Source organism: Rutilus rutilus (assembly GCF_951802725.1).
Source record: "Rutilus rutilus genome assembly, chromosome: 21".
Lineage (NCBI taxonomy): Eukaryota > Metazoa > Chordata > Actinopteri > Cypriniformes > Leuciscidae > Rutilus > Rutilus rutilus.
The window spans coordinates 12,188,481-12,214,582 of NC_140226.1; the positions used below are offsets into that span (position 1 = coordinate 12,188,481).

At 38.9% G+C, this 26,102-nt stretch overlaps 1 protein-coding gene across 1 annotated transcript in view; it reads left to right on the forward strand.

Moving 5' to 3' along the window:
- The window catches only part of kif26ba (kinesin family member 26Ba), a 96,872-nt gene extending 70,770 nt beyond the window's left edge, over positions 1-26,102 (forward strand). The window contains exons 6-15 of the mRNA XM_084392454.1: positions 7,438-7,650; positions 8,814-8,907; positions 13,418-13,680; positions 15,642-15,825; positions 17,220-17,379; positions 19,135-19,306; positions 19,415-22,832; positions 23,848-24,050; positions 24,137-24,287; positions 25,070-26,102. Coding sequence (XP_084248580.1) covers positions 7,438-7,650; positions 8,814-8,907; positions 13,418-13,680; positions 15,642-15,825; positions 17,220-17,379; positions 19,135-19,306; positions 19,415-22,832; positions 23,848-24,050; positions 24,137-24,287; positions 25,070-25,218 — 5,007 coding nt within the window. The 3' untranslated portion in view covers positions 25,219-26,102. The remainder of the gene's footprint in view (positions 1-7,437; positions 7,651-8,813; positions 8,908-13,417; positions 13,681-15,641; positions 15,826-17,219; positions 17,380-19,134; positions 19,307-19,414; positions 22,833-23,847; positions 24,051-24,136; positions 24,288-25,069) is intronic.

Genomic DNA, 26,102 nt, shown 5'->3' on the forward strand with positions numbered 1-26,102 from the left:
TCGAATGTGGATGTTTTTGTTAAGCAAAATTATGAATTTTAGAAGCAGATTTTGAGAGACGAATAATTAACCACTAGGCGGGTTGTTATTGAGAACTTTTGGTGAGTCCACACAGTCATCTTGCATTGGAACAGCTTGAGTTCATCTGTAAACAACACCCACATTTAGGCTGCATGTTGTGCGGTGTGCTGGCGAACTAAAAATGAACCATTCTCCAGCCGACCGGAACATAAGCAGGATGGTGGGCAATGCAAATTCTGGCATTTACAGCAGAGAAATGTCACCTTTCTCAAGGGACAGGGCTGCAACAGTGGCCTTTGGATAGAAGAACATTGTGAGATAAAATATTGATGGATGTAGCTGCTCTATACTGCTGCTTTTGTGACACCCACAAGTGATCGACTTTGAGATAGAGATGAAAGACACAGATATATCGTTCATATTTGCTCTGAATAGAACTAATTAAGTAAAAACACTATCTAAAAATGTGCTTTGCACTCATGCAAATTTACATGTGACATTATTCTACTACGATGACGTGAATATATAGGAATTCATTAAAAAATTCAGTTTGTGTGTGAATGATGTCATCACCCCTTCATCTCCAGCCCAGCAGTTTTGCCCCAATTCACACAGTGATCGTGATTTGCACCATCAGGCATGTGGCTCCCAGAGTGAGTTTTATGACAATGTGATGAGATTAAATACCAAAGGCATCTCCATCATCTGCATAATGATAAAGCAATTAGTGGTGACTTTCAAACACTTCTAGGAGCTCCTGAGTAAATTTGTACGTGTATCCATCAAAAAGAACAGACTAAAGCTGTCCATTGTAAGTCTCCCTTTTCCTGTCTCCTGTTTCTTCATCATTGAGACTCTCTCCATCTTCCGTCTACTCTAGAACGTTGGTGGTTTATAGGAACACTTTAAAGTTTAAACCCTAACGCTCAAAATAATTAATTGGTTTGTGTACAGCCAACTGAAATTAAACGAATATATATAAATATTTAGAACTTTCTTTTTCTTTTGAGTTCACAAAACAGGCATATTTTAAGTAATCTGACTTGTTTATTTGTTTTGAGTTTTATAAACTTGTTTCTTTTAATTTAGACAAACTTAAATTTAACTGAAACTGGGCTGGGATTTCTATTTCCTAGCATGCTTTGCCATGACACTCAAAAGGCAGAGTAAATGCTAAAATTAAGTGTTATATAATGTTTTTTTGTTGCAAGATTAATGTTAAGTGGTGTTTAATGTTTTGTTATTCTAGTTTAGACGAGTTAATTATATTGTTTTTTTTTTTTTAGGGTTACCATCATGGTGACGAGTGGACCTTGAGCTTAGTTTGAGAACCGATACATGTTAAATGTTTTATTATATGTTGCTGTCCTCATTCAGAAAGTGCTATGCTATGCTAATTTTAACCAATTAACAAGGTATCATTTATTGAATTAGCTAGTTAAATCTGACCAGGTTTCCACTACTAAACATATTTAAGTTGAGATTACATGATCATTTTAAGTTAAATATTTGAATTAGCTTACTCAAACAGTTAAGAGCAATTGAAATGTGTACAAAATAAAAATATGCAAGATCTGCTTACTTAAACTTTACTTAACCTAAAAAAGTTGGTGTAATTACCTCAAATTTTTTGAGCTCTGCCAACTTATTCGGGTTTACAGTGAATTTCTGCGAGTTTGGCAGGTTCATCAATCACCTGGCTAGTGTATCTGACTTTGGAAAAAAATTACATTCAGTAGCTAATAAAATTTTTAACAGCCCTTTTCTAAAATTGAGGTGTTAAAGAAAACACCTTACGGGCATCATGGAGTGAGCAGAGCGCATGGGAATTCAATAGTCTGAAATATTCATCCCGGTATGCCTGTGATCATTTAACACATCAGTTTACACTGCAAGAAGATATATCTAAGAAGAAATGTCTTTTTAATTAAGCTTTGTAGACCCTGCCTGGAAGACAGCAGATTAAAGAGTGATATAAAGACTTGTTCTGCTATTATCTATCTATTGTAATGGACATATCTACTTTAGGCTTATTGATTCCATACAGTAATCCGAGGGGATCTCAGCCCACTATGAAAAATGAAACTTGCTTTCTCTGTACAGCTACAAGCACATATAAGCTGGATAAGATCTGTGCATCACAGGTCCATACTTCAAATGCCAAGATATAAATCAAATCAGTCGTTGAAATGAAAAGTGTTCAAATGAAATTTCATCGTGGCATTTTTTCAAACCTCTCCTGTAAATATCAGGGAATAAAGAATAGCATATGTAGAAACAAAATCAATTTAATAAGCAACTCTAGCCTAGTAAGGACTGGGCTCATAAGTATGCAGCCTTCCGTTTGAGAACTGATAAGGCACCCATTAACCGCTCGGATTCAGTTCAATGCATTCATCAGACTGATTCAAAGATGTAACTCGTCTTTTAGAACTATGCTCACTCTGTATATTTTTAATTTACAAAAAATGATCTGACTCATACGAATCTGTTGTGCGTGAATCTGACTGCTCTGATCGTGCAGTATGCTTTTGATTCACTAAAAAGAACCGGATCATAATTTGTTCATCAATCTGACTACACTGGTTGCACCTATGTTTTTGATTCACTAAAAAGAACCAGCTCATAAGAGTCATTTGTTTGTGAATCAAATAGACTTGATTGCGTTGTTTGTTTGTGCACTTGTGCCGCACCATGGGGACAATTAAAAAAGGTGTTTTTTGCCCTTGTTTTGGTGCACGGTATCATATTTAATGCAGACTTTAAACCCAGTTTAACAACTCTGGCTAAATATTTTGCAATGGCGATGAAGCTTGCGCATCTGAAGAACTTGCATGCTCTTCAAGCAAAAACAAGTTCACATATGCACTAAAATCACATTGGGATCCTCTGCTTAAAGGTAATAGTAAAGATTCCCAGACAGCAACATAGTGTCGGCCCAGGTACACGCATTTGGTACACGTGGATTCCACACGGCCCAGATGTAGGCCGGATCTGGGCCGACACTATGTTGCTGTCGGGGTTGTCAATGAAAGTGAAGTTAGATTTGAAAAAAAAAAAAAAACTCTTGCATTATTTGTTTGCCTAGGTTATGTCACTATGATTTGGTAGTTTGTCATCTAATGCCATGTCCAATATTTTTTGGGCCATAAAATGCGGTCTGAATCAATTGACATGAATTAATTTGTGTGCAATGCAAAATAACTATATGTATTTTTTTTTTTATATATATATATACAAAAGCAACTATTCTACAAAATCTATGGGGTTTCAGAAATATTATAAAATGCAAAATACAAAATAAATGTGATGTTTTGATGTAATGATGAGCACCACTGAGTGAGTATGTGGGCTTGGCTCCTGTTCCAGTGTTCTTAAAGACCTTTAAGAACCCAGAATAGAGCATCTCCTTTCATTAGTCCTGCTGCTCGATCCAAACTGCTCTCACCCACAAAAGCTGTGAGAGCTCATAGGGAGACCACCTCCTCTGTCGCCATCCTGCTGCATATGCTGGCTAATGAGCCCCCCTACCGTGATTTTATCCCTGCTTCTGAAAATCAGAGGCTCAATGCATGCAATGGGTTGCAAATCACCATACAGAAGAAATTCTATTTGTGGTAATGGGCTTAAGAGATGCTAGACGTACAGTAACTAAACAAACCTGGAAGGATTGGTTATATGGAACAGAAAGAGACATGACTCTTTGTAGCGCAGGGACTGTGGGTGTAGAATAGGGTTTCATTAAATTCTGTCTGCCGGCACGTTATTAGATCTGAGCCGGTTTGAAGCTATTGGTTGAGACTTATCACTGTGGCTCAGAGAGGAGCTTTACCTCAAATGTAGACTCTATAAACTTCGTACCGTATACAACTCCTGATGTACCAATGCTGCCACATCTCTGGTGGATTAAAGGCGCCAATGTATGAAATGACAGTATCATTACGGCATCAATGGTCAGCTGCATTCCTTTTTTCCCAGAGCTGTCCTGATTTATGTGCACATATTCAGCAGGTTAGGAGAGAAGTGTTGTGTGTGATGTGTTCTCAACAATGCACCTCATGCATAATTCAGGTGGAATATGCAAAAACTGTAGACATTCTTTTTGCTATTAAATGACACCAGGATGAAATATTTAACGCACTGTAATGACATTTCTGGAAGGCTGTTCCCAGGAAAGGCAAATATTCCTTGAAGTTTCCTGCTTCTCCAATATTTCATTGGAGAAATGACCAATCTCATGTGTCTTCTTTATGCCCAATACACATTTTTCTTCCCGAAGAAAGATGATCAATCGTGACAGTTTCTGTGGTCGTGGCTCCTAAACAGTGGTCCTATGTCATACAGTGAGAGAGGTTCAAAGACGGCCATTGCGACCAAAGATAGCCTACAATAATTTTCTAACAGTGTCAGAAATTTAACATGATCATCTCACAGTGTGTTTGCCGCTACGACCTACGTATACCAACTAGCCAATAAAACATGAAATGGTGTACTGATCAAAAATGGTGTATTGATCAACTTGGCATGGCGCTAAAACTTAAAACTACTTACCTCAAGCTCCATTTGCAAAATAGCCATGATGACATTTTATTCTTCTATACTGACTTGTGTCGTAGCCTACGAGGCGTCATCATCGTACAGTCTACATACATATACCCAAGTTTATTAGATCCATGTCGTGCAGTGTGATTTGTATTATCGGATTTTATAGGATTGCCGAAATCGCACAGTCAATAGCAGGCATTAGAGTTTCAGAAGATATCTCAACTGTGCTCAGATTTGCCAAAAAACTCAATTTTACAATAAAAAGTCAGATTTTACAGTATTAACTCAAGAATTTTTCATATATATATTTTTTTTCAAAATCAATTATTATTATTTTTATTACTGAATTGAATGTATTTTCAATTGTATTCTGTTTTTGCATGTCAAAATGAATCTTGTTTTTTCAGTTTATTTCTACTATGGAATTTTAGAATGTTTAAAAGAAATAGTTAATATTTAAATGACAATCCATGATTATCGCACATTAGTAGATTAGTAGCTTCATGTCATAAAAGTCTCATCTGCATTGTTTTGTTGTTTTTCTTAAAAAGGCATATTTATAAAAAGTTATTTTGTTGCATCAATATACATTAATTATTTGTGCAATGCAAAAAAATTATTTGTGTAATGCAAAATAATTATACACATTATTTTGTGTATTATTATTAATATAATTTCTATACAAAATCAACTATTATACACATCACCTGTGAGGTTTCAAATAATGTGAAATGAAAAATACAATATAAATGTAAATTGAAATCTTCTTTTCAGTAAGGAAATGAAATAGCAACTAATTTTAGCTTTTGTTCTGATTTAAGAATTGGAATTTGTCATTTAATGTATTGATCTCAGTGGAATCCACTTGAACTATAGGATTATTTCTCCTTTCCAGAGGCAATATCAAGGAAATCTCCTTATGATGGCTCTCAGATCTATTATTGATCCTTAAATTAGAAAAAATAAGTTTCTGGTTTTTATTATCTTAGTGTACTTAAACATTAATCTAAAGACGCACTAATAAGTACAATGCCTAAAACAAATAGATGCCGGAATGACTGATACTCTAGAGAAGCAATTTTCTCCTGCGTTATCAAAATGTCTATCAATGTAGTGATGATGGAATTACAGTTGCTAATCCATATGGCGTCGAGATTGGATTTCTACGGTAATTATGTCTGCAGCTTTGAATTCGGCTTTGCATTGAGAAGACAAAATGAGCTGCTGTACTGTTCTAGGGTCAGACAAATCTGTTGTTTGAATATGTGCTTAACTTGATATTTAATCTTGAATGCTTTGATTTCACTAATTACATTTCACAGCATGACAGATGTTATAACTGCCCCTTGGGCTGCTGCATGACCACAATTCCATAACAAGCAAGGGCTCAGAAAGAAAGCGTATTAGTCACAGTTTATAGAGTACCAGAGAGCGTTTCCTTTGAGAGGCATTTATAAATGGGATGATGCATTCAATAGGTCAGCTGTTTGTTTAGCATAGCGAATATGTGTAGTCCAGTTATTTGAAGGCATTTCATAATGAACTGTTCAGCCTAGAAGGAAGCAAGGATGCATTAAATTGATCAAAAGTGACAGTAAAGATTTCTGTATCTTCTTTTGAACGTCCTGTTTATCAAAGAGTCCTAAAAATATCAAGCAGGACAACTGTTTTCAACTTTGATGATAACAAGAAATGTTTAGAAGCAGCAAAAAAAGCAGCAAATCATCATATTACAATGATTTCTGATGGATCATGTGACACTGAAGACTGGAGTAATGATGCTGAAAATACAGCTTTGACATCACAGGGAAAAATACATTTTAAAATAAATGAACAATAATAATAAAATAAACACGCTTTTTAAATTATATTTAGCAATATTACTGTTTTTAGATGAAATAAATTCAGTCTTGGTGTCCACGTAACCATTGTGTCTAGACTTTAGATGGGCTTTCAGTGTCACTGAGTTTGAGTTGGAAAGAAAGACAATATTTATCTCCTGTCTTTCTGCATGCCTCCAACAATCACTTGTGTGTTCTACTCCACTAATCTGTAATTACAGTGAGCACACTTGCAAACGGGACATTAGGTGTTTATCATATACATGTATGTGATACATGAAGGGTACATACATTATAGGCTATATTAGATGGTGCATTGAATCATTTAAACTACATTTACAAGTTAAAAAGTAACTAGTAAATGTTCAGCTATTAGATTCATATAACATTTGGTGGACGTGCAATCCGTTTGTTCAGATAGGGATGAATTCAGGTTGACTGGGACACATTTTCCCAGTCATCTCTATGGCAAAAAGTGTCCTGAATTCACCCCTATATAATTTCACTGGACATACCACTTTTTGTAGACTGTGCACACTCTCATTGGATTCATATTCAATCTCTATAATTTAGAGAAATTTAATTTTCCTTAACAAAACTTCAGCTTGGCGTACCTTCTCCTCAGTCTTGCTACTGCATTTCGTAGCATTACTGAGATTTCATGTTTGCCTGCTGTCTCCACACATTTGACTGTGAAATATTAAAGAGCTATGAATAACTCTAAGTATCACACTGCACACGCTTCTGTCAATCTTCTGTATGTTAAAGTTTCAGGGTTTTTCGTCATAAAAAGTTGTTCAAAACCACTTGAAAAAGCAAGTTGTAGTGTTCGGAAATGAGGTGCGAAATTTCCTCAATATTTAAACCTTTAACAGAGCTGTAAACCTACACAAATAGCTTGTTCTCCCTCAAGCAGAATGTTTTGTTCTCAAAAACATTGGTTGAGTTGTTATTCACAGATAGGTTGGTGCTTTGAAACATGACAGTCTTAGTTGCATTACTGAGCAGATGCTGTTGCATTTCTGTGCAGGTTAAAGTGATGGTACGCGTTTGTCCTTCATCGCCCGCCAGCGCGGCAGAGTCCAGCTCTTTCCTGAAGGTCGATTCTCGTAAGAAGCAAGTGACCATCATGGACCCAGCGGCTAATTCTCAGCAGAATCAAACTCAGAAACGCGGCAGCTCCAACCAGGCTCCTCCAAAGATGTTCGCATTTGATGCAGCCTTCTCCCATGATGCCTCTCAGGTGAGGGATTGGTGCTAACCATTAAACATGCGGTGTGTCATTTCAGCCACTAGTGGCAGAATTGCAAAATAATTGCTTCCTTATACAAAGCAACATGAAGTTTTATGTAACAAAGTTCGGGAGGAGCATGTTCAGGTAATCATCCAATCAGCACAAGAAATAGCCAGTATAAATAAAGCCTTCCCTTACCTCCAGTCTCATGACTAATTTCTCAGCATCCCGCCACCACCCCATCACCTCACACTCGGCTGGGTCTGCTCATAGATACCTCTGATCTATACATTTATAGGGGGGAGTACTCTGGGGTCGGGCTGAATTTGGACAGCAAGCCAAATATGCATTTCAATATTACATCAGATTTCATTAACATGTGAACTCGTGAAAGCATGTTTTTAGTAAAGGGAAAAACCCTCTGGAGAAACCTGTCTTAAAAATAAAGGTTCTTTATTGGCATTGGTGGTTCCATGAAGAACCTTTAACATCCATAGAACATTTCCATTGCACAGAAGGTTCTTTATAATGGGGAAAAGGGCCCTGAAAGGGTCTTTGGGGAACTAAAAATGGTTCTTCTATGGTACTGCTGCAAAAACACCCTTTTAGAACCATTATTTTAAATAGTGATTAAGGTTAAAGACAAAAATGGCAGTTTATATGTCACGCCTCTTGGGATTTTTAACCTATAAGGTTACCAACCCAGATCTTTAACCTCATAGCTCAGTAATGAAGAAAAGTCATTGCTGCTATCTAGAAGATCTCTTCCTCACATCAAGTGTTTTTTGCCTTATTGTCAACTTAAAATATCAAAAAATCCTTAAAACGACTTTTCGTTAATATTAACATTTATTTGTTTATATTATATTTACACTTTTATCCAAAGCGACTAATGGTTTAATTGAGAAGGAAAACAATAGATCTGCCAGTGCTGTAAGACAAAATACTCTTTTATCAAATATACTGTACATTCTCTGAAAACAAGTCCTAATATCTTATGCCATGCTGCTTTTCAATTATTTGTCTTGTTTAAATATTTTTTTTAGATTTTTGTTGTTGTTGCAAACAAGTGAAAAAAGACATTAAAAATACCTTAATTTAATTTAAGTCATGCAATTTGAGTTATTTTTGCAGAGCATGAATTTGATTAGCTGTTCACTGTTTTCTGGCAGGCAGAGGTTTGTGCTGGAACTGTGGCTGAAGTCATCCAGTCTGTGGTCAATGGAGCAGATGGCTGTGTATTTTGCTTTGGACACTCCAAACTAGGTAAGAGACTAATTACATATATGATACCAGATCTCTTTAATATATGAGCCTATCACAAAGTGATTGCCCCTTTCTAATATCTTGTAAGTGCCTTTTTAGGCAGACATCTTTCTTGTCTTTGTAATGAACGTCAGAGCCTTAATACATCCTGTAATGTTTCCATCTCTCATATGTGTTTTATATTCCATAAATAACCATCCCCCGGCGTTCCCAACACCTCAACCGCTTACATCCTGCAAATTAGATGGAATTAGTTTCATAGCATGCACGGCAGACTACAAGATGATCTCACCCTGTTTAGCTGTCATTGTCCATTGTTGTTTCTGGAAGATTAGTGTAAAAATGTAACCAGCCATTTGCTTGGAAAACAATGGGAAAATGCTACTGTGGTTGCTGGTCAGTGATTTGATGACAGCGTGTAATTCCTCAGATTCCTCGTTTCCATTAACCTTTACTCTGAAACCAAAGACCGGCTCATACATCATTGGAAAAGCATTCCACAGTGATTTCATTGGTCAGCTGCCCAAAGCTAATTAACTAGCTGTAATAACCCAGACACTGGCCTGTTAGTGCTTTGAAAGTAATCACCTTAGACATTTGGCTTTACAATGTGGCTGTATAAACACAAAACAAAAGAATCATGGTGAACTTCATGTTCAGGTTCAAGCTGCAACGAGCCAACCCCTGGTCACCATTGGTGCTTTAGCGCGTGCATACATAAGATAGGTTCTTTTAAGATGTATCTGGCTTGAACACGCAGATTTGTTTTTGTTTCAAACCTTAAAATCAACCGGAGAGTGAATTAAATAATCATGCATAATACTCCCTGACCTCTAGATCGTGTATTTTATGCTGGCTGTGAGGATGCAAAGGCCATATGGTGACTATTAAAATACTCTAGCAGTGTTCTGGATGAAGCTTTATCTTCTGAAACTGCTTGATCAGCCTGGAGGCTTATTTATGCTTTTTTTGCAGTCAGAATCCATTAAACTGAAGGACAAGTTGAAGCCTATAATGCGTTTGTGTGTGTAAAATGTTTAAGAGAGATGCTGTCGTAATTGAATCTCTATCCAGTCTGATTGAATTACTGACTTTCAGTTCACCTGCTACAGAGCATCCATCTTATTTTCCGCCTGTAAGTAAAAGCCCGGCGACTTTATTCGAGAGAGCAGGTTTGATATGCTACAATCAGAACATAAAAATGCACAATGTATTAAAACAAATAATAAAAATAAAGTACATAAATTATCATTTTTTTTACATCTACAATGTAATGTATGCTCTTCTAACTATTCTGTTTTGATGGATTTTAATGCAGTATAATCATGATGACAAGTTATCTAGGTGAACAGGTATACACTCACCTAAAGGATTATTAGGAACACCATACTAATACTGTGTTTGACCCCCTTTCGCCTTCAGAACTGCCTTAATTCTACGTGGCATTGATTCAACAAGGTGCTGAAAGCATTCTTTAGAAATGTTGGCCCATATTGATAGGATAGCATCTTGCAGTTGATGGAGATTTGTGGGATGCACATCCAGGGCACGAAGCTCCCGTTCCACCACATCCCAAAGATGCTCTATTGGGTTGAGATCTGGTGACTGTGGGGGCCATTTTAGTACAGTGAACTCATTGTCATGTTCAAGAAACCAATTTGAAATGATTCAAGCTTTGTGACATGGTGCATTATCCTGCTGGAAGTAGCCATCAGAGGATGGGTACATGGTGGTCATAAAGGGATGGACATGGTCAGAAACAATGCTCAGGTAGGCCGTGGCATTTAAACGATGCCCAATTGGCACTAAGGGGCCTAAAGTGTGCCAAGAAAACATCCCCCACACCATTACACCACCACCACCAGCCTGCACAGTGGTAACAAGGCATGATGGATCCATGTTCTCATTCTGTTTACGCAAATTCTGACTGTTTACCATCTGAATGTCTCAACAGAAATCGAGACTCATCAGACCAGGCAACATTTTTCCAGTCTTCAACTGTCCAATTTTGTTGAGCTCGTGCAAATTGTAGCCTCTTTTTCCTATTTGTAGTGGAGATGAGTGGTACCCGGTGGGGTCTTCTGCTGTTGTAGCCCATCCGCCTCAAGGTTGTGCGTGTTGTGGCTTCACAAATGCTTTGCTGCATACCTCGGTTGTAACGAGTGGTTATTTCAGTCAAAGTTGCTCTTCTATCAGCTTGAATCAGTCGGCCCATTCTCCTCTGACCTCTAGCATCAACAAGGCATTTTCGCCCACAGGATTGCCGCATACTGGATGTTTTTCCCTTTTCACACCATTCTTTGTAAACCCTAGAAATGGTTGTGCGTGAAAATCCCAGAAACTGAGCAGATTGTGAAATACTCAGACCGGCCCGTCTGGCACCAACAACCATGCCACGCTCAAAATGACTTAAATCACCTTTCTTTCCCATTCTGACATTCAGTTTGGAGTTCAGGAGATTGTCTTGACCAGGACCACACCCCTAAATGCATTGAAGCAACTGCCATGTGATTGGTTGATTAGATAATTGCATTAATGAGAAATTGAACAGGTGTTCCTAATAATCCTTTAGGTGAGTGTATAACATCATTGTCACATGTATGTTCTGTTTTGGATTAGTTCTAGTTCCCATTTTCCCGCCACTAGTTTGTTTCCTTGGTTACTGATTGTTACGCACCTGTTTCAGTTTCTGTTGATTAGCCTCCCTTGTGTATTTTAGCCTTCAGTTCTCACAGTTCTTTGTTCTGTGTTGATTGTCATTTGAGTTTATGTGGTTGTTTGATTTACTTCCTGTGTTTCCTGAGTGGTCTAAAGTGATGTTAGCACTGTTCTTCAAAGATGTGATTTCCAACAACCACCTGCCAGAACGTCAGTGATAGCATGTCAAACTAAAATGTATTTTACAAGTTTTTTTTGCTCTTGATATATAGCCTAATGCTGGGTTGTTTTAACCCAATGTTGGGTCAAATATGGACTAACCCAACGTTGGGTTAAAAAACGCAGTTTAAAAATGGACAAATTGCATTTTGGACAAAATCAAAAATGGACAAAAATGCAATTAAAAAATGGACAAATTGCATTGCTTACATTAAAAATGTAACCCAACGGCTGGGTTTGTCCATTTTTAAATTGCATTTTTTAACCCAACCCAATGTTAGTCCATATTTGACCCAACATTGGGTTAAAACAACCCAGCATTTTTTAGAGTGTACCATCTGCAACTAAATGATTACTATATTCCTGCATCATGGTATTTACGTGGTAATCATGGAATTACTATGGTATTAGTTTCCGTTTTCAGTACGTCGTTTTCGTGTAAACGTACCCTTAAATTAGAAAAATGTAAATTATAAATATTTTTTTTTACAGCTAATAAAAATGGCAAAAGCACATAACACTACTAAAACATAAACTAAAATAAAAAATCTGAATTTATAAAAATGAATTAAAACATTAATAAATACTAATAACATTAAGGTATATTGATAATCTCAGGCAAGCTTGTCTGGTTTCTGCCATTAGCAGCTTTCATTTCTCATTTAACAGCGGATCAAATCAATGAAGCACATGCCACAAAAGTATAACATCTCCTTAAATATTCCTTAAAGTGTATAGATAAATCTGTCCCATGTGCGTCATATTAAATCATGAATAAATCAATACTCTGCTGCATCTGCACCATTGCAGGATTGGCTTGCATTTATGAACTGTTGTGATGTTTGGAATCACTGTGAACCGTGCAAATGAGCCCATTTCAGCAGACACTGTATCATCTCTGTTTCTGTTTCTCTTTCTCATTCTCATACCCACCCGAACTAGAGGAATCCGTCTTTTGAAGTTAAATCTGGTCTGAATGTGTGCTGTGACATATGGCTTTGTTTAGTGGCCCCTTTCATGTCAACAGCAGGGGTATTTATGCATATGACCGTTTGGAGGGCAATGTCCAGAAATGAATCCAGGGAGTGCCAATCAACAGGCTGTTGTTCCGGTTCTGGTCCTGCGGGTGAACCTGCTTTTAATGCCCAGTGCTGCCCACATGGCATATGTGCTTACTCAACCACACTACGACATATGGCAAATGTCAGCGTACTTTCAAACAAAGGGCTTTTCTGGAAATAAGAACCCATTAAGGCAGACAAAACATTCGTGTGATTAGGCATGGTACATTTTCAGACTATATTTATAAGCACGATTACATTAATCTTGTCAATTTTCCAGCTGTAATGGATTTTTAATTGTATTGGAATGTGTTGGAGTAGCGTGCATGTGACATCTGTCACTGTGGTTTATGCCAGAGTGCTGGTCTGGAAGCTAAATATCACATTAGAAAGTGTGAAATAGACCACACATATTGGTGTAATGCTCTTGAGGCCAAACAGACACCATGGCTTTAACACCTGACCTATTTCTACTGTACCGTTCCACTACGCTTGCCAATCATTCATAATGCAAGGAATGTGAATGTATTCAAAGCGATCCGTCGTCAACTTGGTTCTTGGTCTTGTTGCAGGCAAATCCTACACTATGATTGGCAAGGATGATTCCATGCAGAGTTTCGGGATTATCCCGTGTGCCATCTCCTGGCTATTTAAACTGATCAACGAGTGCAAGGAAAAGACGGGTGCGCGTTTCTCCGTACGAGTGTCGGCTGTGGAGGTCTGGGGAAAAGACGAGAACCTGAAAGATCTGTTGTCAGAGGTGGCGACAGGCAGTCTGCAGGACGGCCAGTCTCCAGGAGTCTACCTCTGCGAGGACCCCATCTGCGGGATGCAGGTAAACTCATTAATGTTGTTCACATTTCTTTAATTATACAGTATATTGTTCATGTAAGGGATTGTTCATATAATCACTGATTGATGCTAAAATACTGTGAAAAATGTATGTCAATTTTATTCAAAATTCATTATGATGTAAATAACATAAGTCAAATGAAAGGTGAACAATGTTAAAATTTCTATTCCATTTTAATATGATTTCCCTAAAAATGTAAACACTGTGGCACTATGAAAAAAGCAACATTGTCTCAACCAATGAGTGGTTTTGGGGCCAGAGTTATTTTAGTATTATTTAGATACTATTATAGTATTCATACATATTTTGAATTAGCTTTTTATTTTTTTTATTATGTTTCAGGTTTTATTTTAATTTTAAAATTAACATTTTAAAGAGTGGATTAGTCGAACAGAGACAACCCCTGTCTCTGTAATCCTCAGACATCTGCACTAATCTCATCTTGGACTGATACCTCACAGCAATGGATTGTAATGCCCTCACTTCTCCTGTTCCTTATGACAGTCAGCCTTATCACACAGAGCACGCTTCAGACGTGATACCCAAGGCAGTGCTGACATGAAAATACTTTTTTTGCCAAATAACAAACCTTTTTTTTTTTTTTTTTACATTAAGACTTTACTGAGCTGACAGTATCTCAATACTTTCTTTTATTTTCTCTAGTACTGTTAATAGAGGTTGACAGATTTTTTGACTGATCGTTTTCTTCAAGAGCAGGTTGGCTGATATAAAGCCTATACACATACAGGGGTTGGACAATGAAACTGAAACATTGGCCAATATATTGCTGGAGGTTTCACTGATTATACATTCCATCAGTAAGAGCAGAGTGTGAAGGTTGAATTAGCAGAGCACAGCTGTACATAAAATAGTGCAATCCACACAACAAAAATGGGAGACATATCAGAGTTCAAAAGAAGACAAACTGTTGGTTGCACATCTCGCTGGCTCATCTGTGACCAGGACAGAAAGTCTTTGTGCTGTATCATGAGTCAGGGCAATGTCTGCATACCACTACTTAGGGGACGAACCACATCCAACAGGAGTAACTGTGGGCTGTAGACAATGTGAGGCATGTATTGTTCCCTGATGAGTCCACCGTCACTGTCTTTCCCACATCCGTGAGAGGTACAGTGTGGAGAAGCACTGGAGTGGATCAGTGATGGTTTGGGCTGCAATATCATGACATTCCCTACTGTGCTTACCGAACCATTCTGAAGGACCTTGTGAACCTAATGGTTCAAACATTGTACCCTGACGGGGGTGCCGTGCATCAGCATGATAATGCACCAATACACACAGCAAGACTTGTGACAGAATGGTTTGATGAACATGAAAGTGAAGTTAAACATCTGCCATGGCCTGCACAGTCACCAGCTCTAAATATTTTTTAGGCTTTTTGAGGTGTTTTGGAGGACCGAAAACTTTTTCCTCCACCAGCATCACAGTGACATGACCGCTGTTCTGGAAGAGGAATGGCTTAAAATCCATCCAGCCACTGTGAAGGACTTCTATCTGTCATTCCCAGGATGAACTGATGCTGTTTAGCTGCAAAAGGAGATGCTGATGCTGTTTAGCTGCATACTAATAAATTATTAAACCAGGTGTTTTAGTTTCATTGTCCAAACCCTGTATATATGGCGATACACACTATTCAACAAATGCTGCAATTAAATTTATATTTATTTGACATATTTACTCAAATTAACTGGAAAATGAATCAATATCTAAAAATAATTTGAACTTGATAAAGAGCCAATCTCTTAAAATAGAGATATTTATAGTTTAGATAGCAGCTTCTTGATTCTGTAACACAAATAAAGTCAAAATAAATGTCGCTTCTGGTAGTTATCGGCCAAACCGAACACCTTAGCTACTGATGCTGATAATAATGTTTAGAGTACAAAGTCAGTAGTGTTTCTCAACCATAACTTTTTACACAGTTACAGAATCAGAGTGAGTTGCGCGCCCCTACGGCTGAGAAGGCCGCTTTCTTCTTGGACGCTGCCATTGCTTCGCGCTACAGCAGTAAGCCAGACTGTGATGAAGAGGAGCACCGTAACTCTCACATGCTCTTCACCCTACACATCTACCAGTATCGAATGGAAAAGACCGGCAAGGGTGGAAGTGAGTATCATTATAAGCTAGATATAGTTTCAGTAGATACTCAACAGGGGTTCTCAAACTGTTTTTTCTGTGACCTATTTTTTAGGATTCAAAAATGTCGGTTATTGCTGGTTAAGGTTGGAAAGATACTTGTATGATGGATAACAACAGCATCTAAAACACAAAATAATTTGCTGATCGGCTGTGCTAGACTTATCAGCAATAATCTGCTCTATTCCACGGTTGATTTCAAACTTTCTCATTATACTTCCAAATGTTGCCAGCATGGTTTATAAATAGTCTGTTGCTGATAATCTTAGAGAGGGGGTGTGATAACAGGAAAAAAGTGCCATTGTTAATGTGAGATGTAGGATCTGATCTAAAAGCTGTCATGCTAAAGCTCGTTATTTCTGGAGAACATGCTAATTTCTCTTATCACAAAAAAATGTTCTGTTTGGCACAAGTGAGTCCTGCCTCCTTCCAAGAGTGAACAGAAACTAAAACCAGATGTGTTAGCTTGGGCTTTTAGGGTATTTGGGTAAGTTGAATTAACTGTGTATAATGAAGCTAATGTAAGCAGAGTCGACTTACATAAGGTTAACTTACATAATAGAAACACATAGAGCTATAATGTTGCCTTTTGAAATATAGAGTCATTATCCTCAATTTTATTCTAATAATCCTTCATTAACCTAATAGGTTCTAATAACACTTCATTATGGAATTAGATGGTCATCATGAGGTTTTTGACAGTTTATACTGTCCTTTATATTTAAAGTTTCTTTACATTCTATTGCTTTTCCAGTTTCTTTGCAAGCTTGATATTTTCTTACTTTAACTAAGTAGCTATATAAATGTTTTAAAAATGTAATATTGTGAAATATTATTACTTTAAAATAATATTATTCATTTAAAATCGATTCTATTTTAATGTATTTTAAAATGTAATTTATCCCTGTGATGGCAAGAACTCCAGTCTTCAGTGTCACATGATCCTTCAGAAATCATTCTAATATGCTGATTTTCTGCTCAAGAAACATTTCTTATTATTATCAATGTTCAAATATTTTTGTAGAAAATGTGATGAATAGAAAGTTCAAAAGAACAGCATCTTTTGTAACATTTTAAATGTTTTTAATGTCACCTTTGATCAATTTAATGCATCCTTGCTGAATAAAAGTATTTCATTTATTTTAAAAATCAATCTTGGTTGTGGTTGTGTAACACATCAATTACTTCAATTGAGTCACTTAAAATTGTCACTGAGGTGTCTGAACCATTGGCCTAGGCATAAAGTAGAATGTTATTAAATATATCATATCAGAGTTAAGAGATTGATGAATGAAGAACATGTTAGAAACTGCTGTCAGAGTTTTCCTGTTCAGGCAATCTGACCGTGTGGCTCTTTTGCTTAGTGTCGGGAGGCAGGAGCCGACTGCATCTCATCGACCTGGGCAGCTGTGTGAAGGTTTTGAGCAAGACCCGTGACAGCACTACGGGACTCTGCCTCTCTCTTTCGGCCCTGGGGAACGTCATATTGGCCTTGGTCAATGGCAGCAAGCACATCCCTTACAAGTGAGACCTTTTCTTTTCACTTTTTTTTCCTCACATTATATGATTTCAACAAAAACACATTGAGTTCAACTTTTCAGACGGATACTGTATGTTGTAACCTCAACGACAAGATTACGACTATACTGTGATGGGTGAATCATTCGGCAGTCGCTCGACTCATTAAAGATGCAACATGTTTAGTCTTAATATCTCTGCTGCATGCCGTTAATTCTTCATGAAGACACCTCATATGAATAATATATACAAACTGACATTTTCCAAGCTTTGATGTGAGCAGTTATTAGTGGATTATAATGCTACGTTGAATCTGCAGAGAGAATGTAACCTTTATCGTTCCTCAGGGGTAATAGCTAAGTGAATTAGCTTGTGCCAAGCAGCCATAGAGACAGATGCAGTTTCACATTCACTGGGATTCATCGAACATTCTTAACACAGACCATTTCTCTGCAACTGTTGTTTTGTTTCTTTTAAGCAGCATGTTAATTTCAGTTAAACAGACAACTTTTAGAAGGTTCCATGCATTTTCCAGCAGCTTTGTTTCCTAAAAATTTGCAGCGCTTCCATTTAGCTCCCTCAAGGCACGTTTGCATTTTATGCTATGGCTCCCTAATTTAATCATGGCGAATTTACATTGCAAAGCATCATGGGGTTTAAGGCTGGCAACGCATCTGCTCTGGAGAGCCCAGATATAATTAGGGTTTACAGCCTTTTGGGAGGAATGCAAAATTTGCACAAGATAAATTGAATTAATATGTGTGTATCATAAATGAATATAAAGTCACTAATTTAGTGATTAGTGAGCTAAATAGTATATTAACTGCCTATGATCTTTGTAATTGGCTGTTCTAATCTAGAATATTGTTTTGAATTCTGAATTTTTTATCAATTCTGAATATATTAATTATTGATTTTACACTACAATGCATACAGTATATGGCACAATATTAGAAGTAATTACCAGAAACACTTTACTTGTGTTTCGTAATACATTTTTACAGTACATATTTTGCCAAGCGGTGAATGTTATCTTGATGGCATATCTCTGATAAATGCATGTTTGCTACGTCATGGTTAGTAAATTATGCTTGTATAATTTATGCTTAGTGAAATAATTTAATATTTTTGATCATTTATAGCTCAGCCATGTGTTCACTGTCTTAATAACCACTCAAGATTGACTACACACTTCACTAACCATATTTAAGCAAATCATCCAACATCAAACAAATTAGCACAGTGTCACTGTAATCACATTACTGTACACTCTGTTGCTGTAGTCCGTGACAATATTTTTCTTCAAGTTATTGTATAGGTCATTGATTTCTGAGAACTGAACTTGCATGTGCATATCGTAATGCTAGCTGACTCATCCTTGAAAAACAGTTTTATATATGTCACCTCTAATGGTTGCCATAGGGAAGGCAGACAGAACAGGAAATGCCAATCCAAGTCTCTCTTTCTCTCTCTCTCTCTAAATTGAATCAAGGACACTTCAGCAAATCAAAATGACCAAAAAGATTCTATCCATTGTTATTATTAATAAGGATTATTTTAGAAGATTAGACTAATTGTTAAACGTGGTGCAGGTATTCAGTATAAAGTTGTTAAAAAGCCTTGGATGCTCTACCATTTTACAAATACATTTTGTTCTCAAAAGGGTTAACTCATCTTAGAGTTTATGCATCTTCACTGTTATTCATCAGGTTACACAGTTGGCATTCTGCACAAATAAACGAATGCCATTTTTGTTTACAGAGATAGTAAGCTAACCATGCTATTACGAGAGTCCCTGGGAAACATGAATTGTCGCACCACCATGATAGCCCACATTTCCTCGTCACCCAACAACTTCTCAGAGACACTTTCCACCCTTCAAATTGCCTCTCGTGTTCTTAGGCTGAAGAAGAAGAAGGCGAAAGTAAGCGTGGTATGACCCTGTCCTTTATTTTATTGAACTTTCTTTTAGCTTAAATAGATTCACCATTGTATTTTATGTTTAGTTGTTTAAAATACAGTAAAATCTTTTTATTTGTAGCAATACACATCCAGTTCCTCTGGTGGTGAGAGCTCATGTGAGGAAGGAAGAATGCGTCGCCCAACACAGCTGAGGACCATCCATTCTAGAAATGTTGTTGATTCAGAGATGCCTCTGCTACACCTCTCCAGTGACCCTGAAGACTATTCCAGCAGCGAGCAGTCATGTGACACAGTTATCTACGTGGGGCCAAATGGCTCAGCTCTTTCGGACAAAGAGCTAACAGACAACGAAGGTCCTCCAGAGTTTGTTCCTATCATTCCATCCCTGCATAAAAATAAAGCAGATCTTGGCCAGGCACCTTTGACATCACAACCATCTCAACAAGTTGTAGACCCACTAGCTCAGGCCTCACAGTCTGTCCAACCCTTGCAGACCATTCATCCTCAGCCACTTCCACCTTTGCCAGAGGAAGGTGCCGAGTCGGGTAAAAAGGAGAAGGACTGTCTTAAGTGTAACACTTTTGCGGAGCTACAAGAGAGGCTGGAATGTATTGATGGAAGAGAAGAGGTTACAAAATTCCCTTTTGAAGAAGTCCCTGACAACAGAGCTGCCAAATTTGAGTCTGGCCATGGTCAAGTCGTTAAAGGGTGTAATCAATCCAGTTCTCCAAAGAGGATATCTGACCAGCAACTGGCGGAGATCCGTGAGGTGGTTGAAGAAGCAGAGATCGCTCAGTCAATAATTGAAAGCCTGACACAGTGTTCAACAGGCAGTTGTGGACTCTCCAGCAGCAGAAGTGTGACTGGTAGCAGTGGTATTGGGCAACTAACCCCTCTTCAGAGAGCCAAGAGCTCCAGTTTGCATGACAGCAGAGAATCCATCAGTGGTGGAAGCAGCAGTGAGAGTAAGCCTCGTCCTATGGGCTCCCCTCGATTGGGAATTGCCAGTCTTACTAAAACCTCAGAGTACAAACCACCATCCTCTCCCTCTCAACGCTGCAAAGTGTACACCCAGAAAGGAGTTATGCCTGGTACACCTCCTCACTCCTCACAAAATCTTAATTTAGACTATAGAAAGTCATCTACAGAGTCTTTGCTTAATCCAGAGTCTAGAACCTCTCCAGTGGGGATGAGCCCACAGGTCCTAAAGAGATCTTCATCCACCAATAGCCTTGGATCAGCTGAGACACTGTGTGACGATGTTCCCCAGCTGCCTTTGGACAATAAGAAAGATGTGAAGGACACCACAGCCACAGTTATGCTGGAGCATCCTTTGGAACCCAATGGAGAGGATGAGCTGGTGTTCACCCTAGTAGAAAAGCTGACAATTAGTGGGATGATGGAAAATGGCAGACCAACCAGTATTATCAGTTTTAACAGTGACTGTTCGTTGCAGGCCATGGCATCTGGATCAAGGCCTGTTAGTATCATTAGCAGCATAAGTGAAGACCTAGAACATTATGCCACTGCTCCCTGCACTTCCACCGCCACTATCTCACAAGTCAACATTAATAAATTCCTGCCTCTCAGCAGGATAGAAGGGGACGTCCAGGCTAGTCGTCGATCCTCAATCAGCTCATGGCTGAGTGAAATGAGTGCTGGCAGTGATGGCGACCAGTCATGTCATAGCTTTGTTGCTCAGCAATGCTTTGGACAAGGTGAGGCACTAGCTGAAGACAGGCTTTTGGAAATTCAAGAAGAAGGTGACATTGAAGGTCTCCCTGAGTCAAATGGCCAAAGCAACTCAGATAAAGAGAGTGATTCCAATACAACTGAAGTTAATGACAAAAACACAACTACTAAACACAAACTAGACAAACTGTCCTCAACCTTAGGTGTCTATGTTCCTTTTAAGACCAATATAACAACTCACCCATGTGCTGCTGTTAAGCCAATAGTTGTGCAGGACTTACTTACCAAAACGCTTCCAGTTAATGATCTCAAATCCCCACCTGTTCCAATCTCAAGTGAGATAAATTTTGATGACCCATGGATGAAAAGAGAAGGCAATGAAGAGACCAAGCCTTTGAACATGGTCTGTGATGTCAAATCAGAGAAGAGAACCTCTGAATCAGTGAAAAGGAAATGTCAATTCGACAAGCATAGCTCAAGTAATGAAGCAGCATGTTCCCCTGATTCCATGAACCGGGTAGTGGACGGCTGCGAGATGGTTTTCAATGCACCCGAAAGCATAACTCAAGTGTACTCTGCAGACATCCTCAGGACAGGTAGTCTCCCTCGTGCATGGCATCGTTTAAATAAGCAAGATGATCTGGAAGACCCTACATACCGGTACATGAGTGGAGAGTATAAAAGCCTTGGGGTTACCACCTCTACTCCCTGCAGTCCAAGAGCCACACTCGAAAGAAGAAGTTCCATCGGAAGGCAAGGTATCTTTGCCCGTCAGAAAGGAATCCCGCCATTGCCACCTGTAAGGAAGTCTAGCCTTGACCAGAGGAATCGAGCAAGCCCACAGCATAATCCAGGAAATGCTCAAAGCCCACACCAGCATCTATCTTTCCTTGGTGGCACACCTGAAGACTTGGGTGGTAAACATAAAGGACCAAATGTAGAGAGCAGCAGACTTTTCAGTGCCAAACTTGAGCAGTTAGCAAACAGAACCAATTCCTTAGGGAGGTCCCATGTTGCACATTATGACTGTCATTCCTTGGAGAGAGCCGAGAGTTTGACCTCTCTGGGCTCTAAAGGAGGAGTCACAAAAGACAGTACAATGCCAAGGACAGGTAGGAGCATCACCCGTGGTTTGCTCTCATCACCCACCAACGGACCAAATGGCAACAACAATGTACTGCAGTCACCCAAAGCAAGTCAATCCAAAATCTCTGCAGTTAGCAAACTCCTTATGGCAAGCCCCAAAGCTCGAAGCTTATCAACCTCTAGCACTAAGATCCTAAGTTTCTCCACCAAGTCCCTCCCACAGTCAGTAAACCGGAGCTCAAGTTTGCCCCCCAATGGAAAGAACCAGAACCAAAGTTCATGGTCAACTCAGTCTCTAAGTCGCAACAGGGGGACAGGGCTTGTATCTAAGCTACCTTTAAGAGCAGTGAATGGACGAATCTCTGAGCTTCTACAAGGTAGCGCCAGCTCTCGCACTACCCAAGGACGAGGAGCTTCAGACACCGAAGAGAGAGGAGCAGCAGTCCAAGGAGAGGAAAGGCCAGTGGTCCATACTTTACCCTCACCTTACAGTAAGATCACTGCCCCAAGAAGGCCTCACCGTTGCAGTAGTGGGCACGCCAGTGACAACAGCAGCGTGCTAAGCGGAGAGCTTCCTCCCGCCATGGGAAAGACTGCCTTGTTTTACCACAGTGGTGGCAGCAGTGGCTATGAGAGTATGATACGAGACAGTGAGGCCACAGGAAGCACATCATCTGCTCAGGACTCGATGAGTGAAAACAGCGGTTCTGTCAGCAGTCGCAGGAGCCTAAAGAATTCGAAGAAAAGAAGTAATACAGGTAAGCAAATATAACATGATTCAAATTATGCTTCTTTATACTTAAAATCCTGAATATTAACATAAAAAATTATTTGATGGCTCATCATGGCATTCATCTTTCTACATTTCAACAATACAAAGATCTATTAACAGCATAATTAATGAACTGTGCTCAACAAAAATTATTGTACTACAAAGCTTGTAGGGCTCATTCCAGATTATAGTTGGAAGTAACATAACTATTTAAACAGATTTACTCCCTCGAATATGCTTGGATGATCTGTTATGATACAGACTGATAGCAGTTGCCAAACTTAGCTGTAGGTGGTCGTTGAATATTTAGTGCTGCCTAAATTCCTGAATACACACCTCCTCTCCCGTTTCCTCAGGCAAAGAATTTTACCCTATTTCTCTGCACCCAAACATTTGCATGGTGGGAAGTTATGGGAATACTGAAAATTTAAATCCTGGCTATGGAACAACAGACACAAAAGCTGGAACCTGCAAAGAAAATCAGTATTGTAAAAGGCTTTGCAAGGTGAAGGATATAAAAGCACAACTGCCATTCTTAACGTTCTCCTGAACTCAGAGCACTCTCTCTCTCTCTCTCTCTCTGAAATGAGGGAAGACTGAAAGTTTGACCTTTTCTGTGCTGTTTTCAGACTAACTGACAAGCTGAAACACATTAATATTACCTTGTTCATTGGTTCCAAATCAGATAGCATATCAGTAGACCTGGAACTGTCAATTTCTATGCAAATAGGGGAACCACTTCTGGCAAATTCCTCAGTGTAGACTTCGTTCTCCCAGACTGGTCAGATAAGATACTGTCCTGTCATTATCTCAGTGGTATTTTTCATTACACGGCTGCTCTGAATTGGTAGCAGTGCTGCTCCGTGTACTGTAGGTTAAACTTTGGCACAGCACTGTGACACTTTTACACTTTTTTTTTGTCTGACTTACTTACAAAGCAACTTAAGATTGATCAAATGTGTTTACATAGTGGTCATAACATGACATTGTTTCATATCCAGGGTCCCAGAGACGCCGTCTAATCCCTAACCTCACCTTGGACACCTCCTCTCCCGTGAGAAAGCCAGTCATCAGTCCAGGGGTACGCTGGGTGGATGGTCCCCTCCGGCCCACACAGAGGGTTTTAGCTGAACCTTTTGAGATTAAGGTTTATGAGATTGATGATGTTGAACGTTTACAGAGGAGGCGAACCGTAGGCAATAAGGTAAGAAGAGTGAGCAGCAGGGTGTTTTAACAGCAGTTCTTTTGAACATGGTATAGATGTCTCACTTATTGTTGTTGTGTCCCCAGGAAGTAATATACTTTAGTGCCAAACTGAAAATATTGGAGCATCGGCAACAGAGAATCTCAGAGGTGCGGGCCAAGTACGATTGGCTGAAGAAAGAACTGGAGCAAACCAAACAATATCTGATGCTGGAGCCAGAGAAATGGACCACTGAATGTAAGTGATTTGCACACTTTGGGTTACAGTCAATGGTACTTTATTGAACTGTTTCTAGTCCAAGAAATGATAGCCATATACTGTATGAATTAGGGGTTGCATAGACTAGTCGACTTTAATGCTCTACCAGAATGCTTTAAGCTTGACATCGACTAGTCACTGATCATGACCTATAGAGGGCGCAACAGGATAAGAAATCTTTGAAGTCCACTTTTACGCTCTGTTTTCAACAGTTTGCCAGCAGCCATATCACCCTGTAGCCCAAGGCTGGGCCTGGTTAGTACCTGGATGGGAGACCTCCTGGGAAAACTAGGTTGCTGCTGGTGGAGGTGTTAGTGAGGCCACTAGGAGGTGCTCACCTTGTGGTCTGTGTGGTGGGCGTCCATGTGGATGCTGCACATTGCAGGTGGTGGTTGAGGAAATTCCCCCTATGTAAAGCACTTTGAGTGCTAAGAAAAGCGCTATATAAATGTAAATGACAAATAAATGCATACTGCAAGAGCGCTCCACAAGATATGTTTGATTATACCATCTGGATGCTCAAAATTGATCGGGTAAATGCACATTTGTTCATTAATGATGTCATCAGCCACAGGCTGGTGTCGACTCGCCTTTAATCACATAAATGTCGACTTAAAAAAAATGAAGTCGTTCAACCCCCTAGTATAAATATATCAATAAATAGTTTGCAGGCATTGTAAAATGTTGATTATGACAAAAATACTAGTGTGGTGGTCAGTTAACATCTGTCAGTTAACATCCTTTTCCCTTCACTTTTGCAGTTGACCTTCAGCAGACATTTGAAGTGGACTCTCTGGAGTACTTGGAAGCTCTGGAGTTTGTCACGGAACGACTGGAGAACCGGGTCAACTTCTGCAAAGCTCATCTGATGATGATCACGTGCTTTGACATCACCTGCCGGCGACGGTAAAAGATTTGCCAAGTATTATGGACAATTGGAAGTGGAAAAGGCTCAGCAGAGTGTATGTGAGCAAGTTACAAAGTTCATCACAACAATGATGGCTGAAATTAATGGGAAAATATAAAGGCTTAATATTTTTCTAAAATGGATTTTGGTGGGGAACAGGAAACGCTGGACTTGGAGTGTTGACGAAAAGGAAGAAAAAATCTTTGTCCCACAAAGCTGGATGAGCACTTTGGAACTTTGGAGTCAATGTTTGCGAAAATGGCTTGCTCGCTTGCTGTGAACAAACAAATTATATTACCATATGTGGATAAAAGAACAAGTCGTTAAAGAAGATGAATGAAAAACAGAACAAAAAGGACGACAAGTGCCTTGTGAACACTTCAATATCTTGGAAATCTATGGAGAAAAAAAAATCCATATTTGTGTACAGATGGTGCTAGCCTAAACAAAAAAAACATGCATACAAACAAAAAAAAAAGTTTAAAAAGTAAAGAGAAAAAGAAAAAGAAAACACTGCTTGTTAAATTATGTGTTTAATCTCTTTGATTCTGTCTCGGTATTTGTATTGTCAGACACTAGTCACATTCAACATGAACTGTTACGTGTGTTTTATATTATTTTTTGTATTCTTGGACACACTGAGACCACATAGAGTGTTTCATATTCAATGAAATAGCACAGCACGATTTCTAGAAGAATGATTCTGGCATTGGCTCATTGATTTTTCATGTCCCCTGCGGTTGTGTTGGCATTTTCAGCAATGTGACGCCTCGGGGCTGGGCAACGTCAGCGTGTCACGGTTGAGAGGCGAGAAGAATCCTCAGTCTGGCAGGACCAACAAGGATCTTTAATATCGGTAACAAAAATAAAGGCTTTTTGCTGCATGC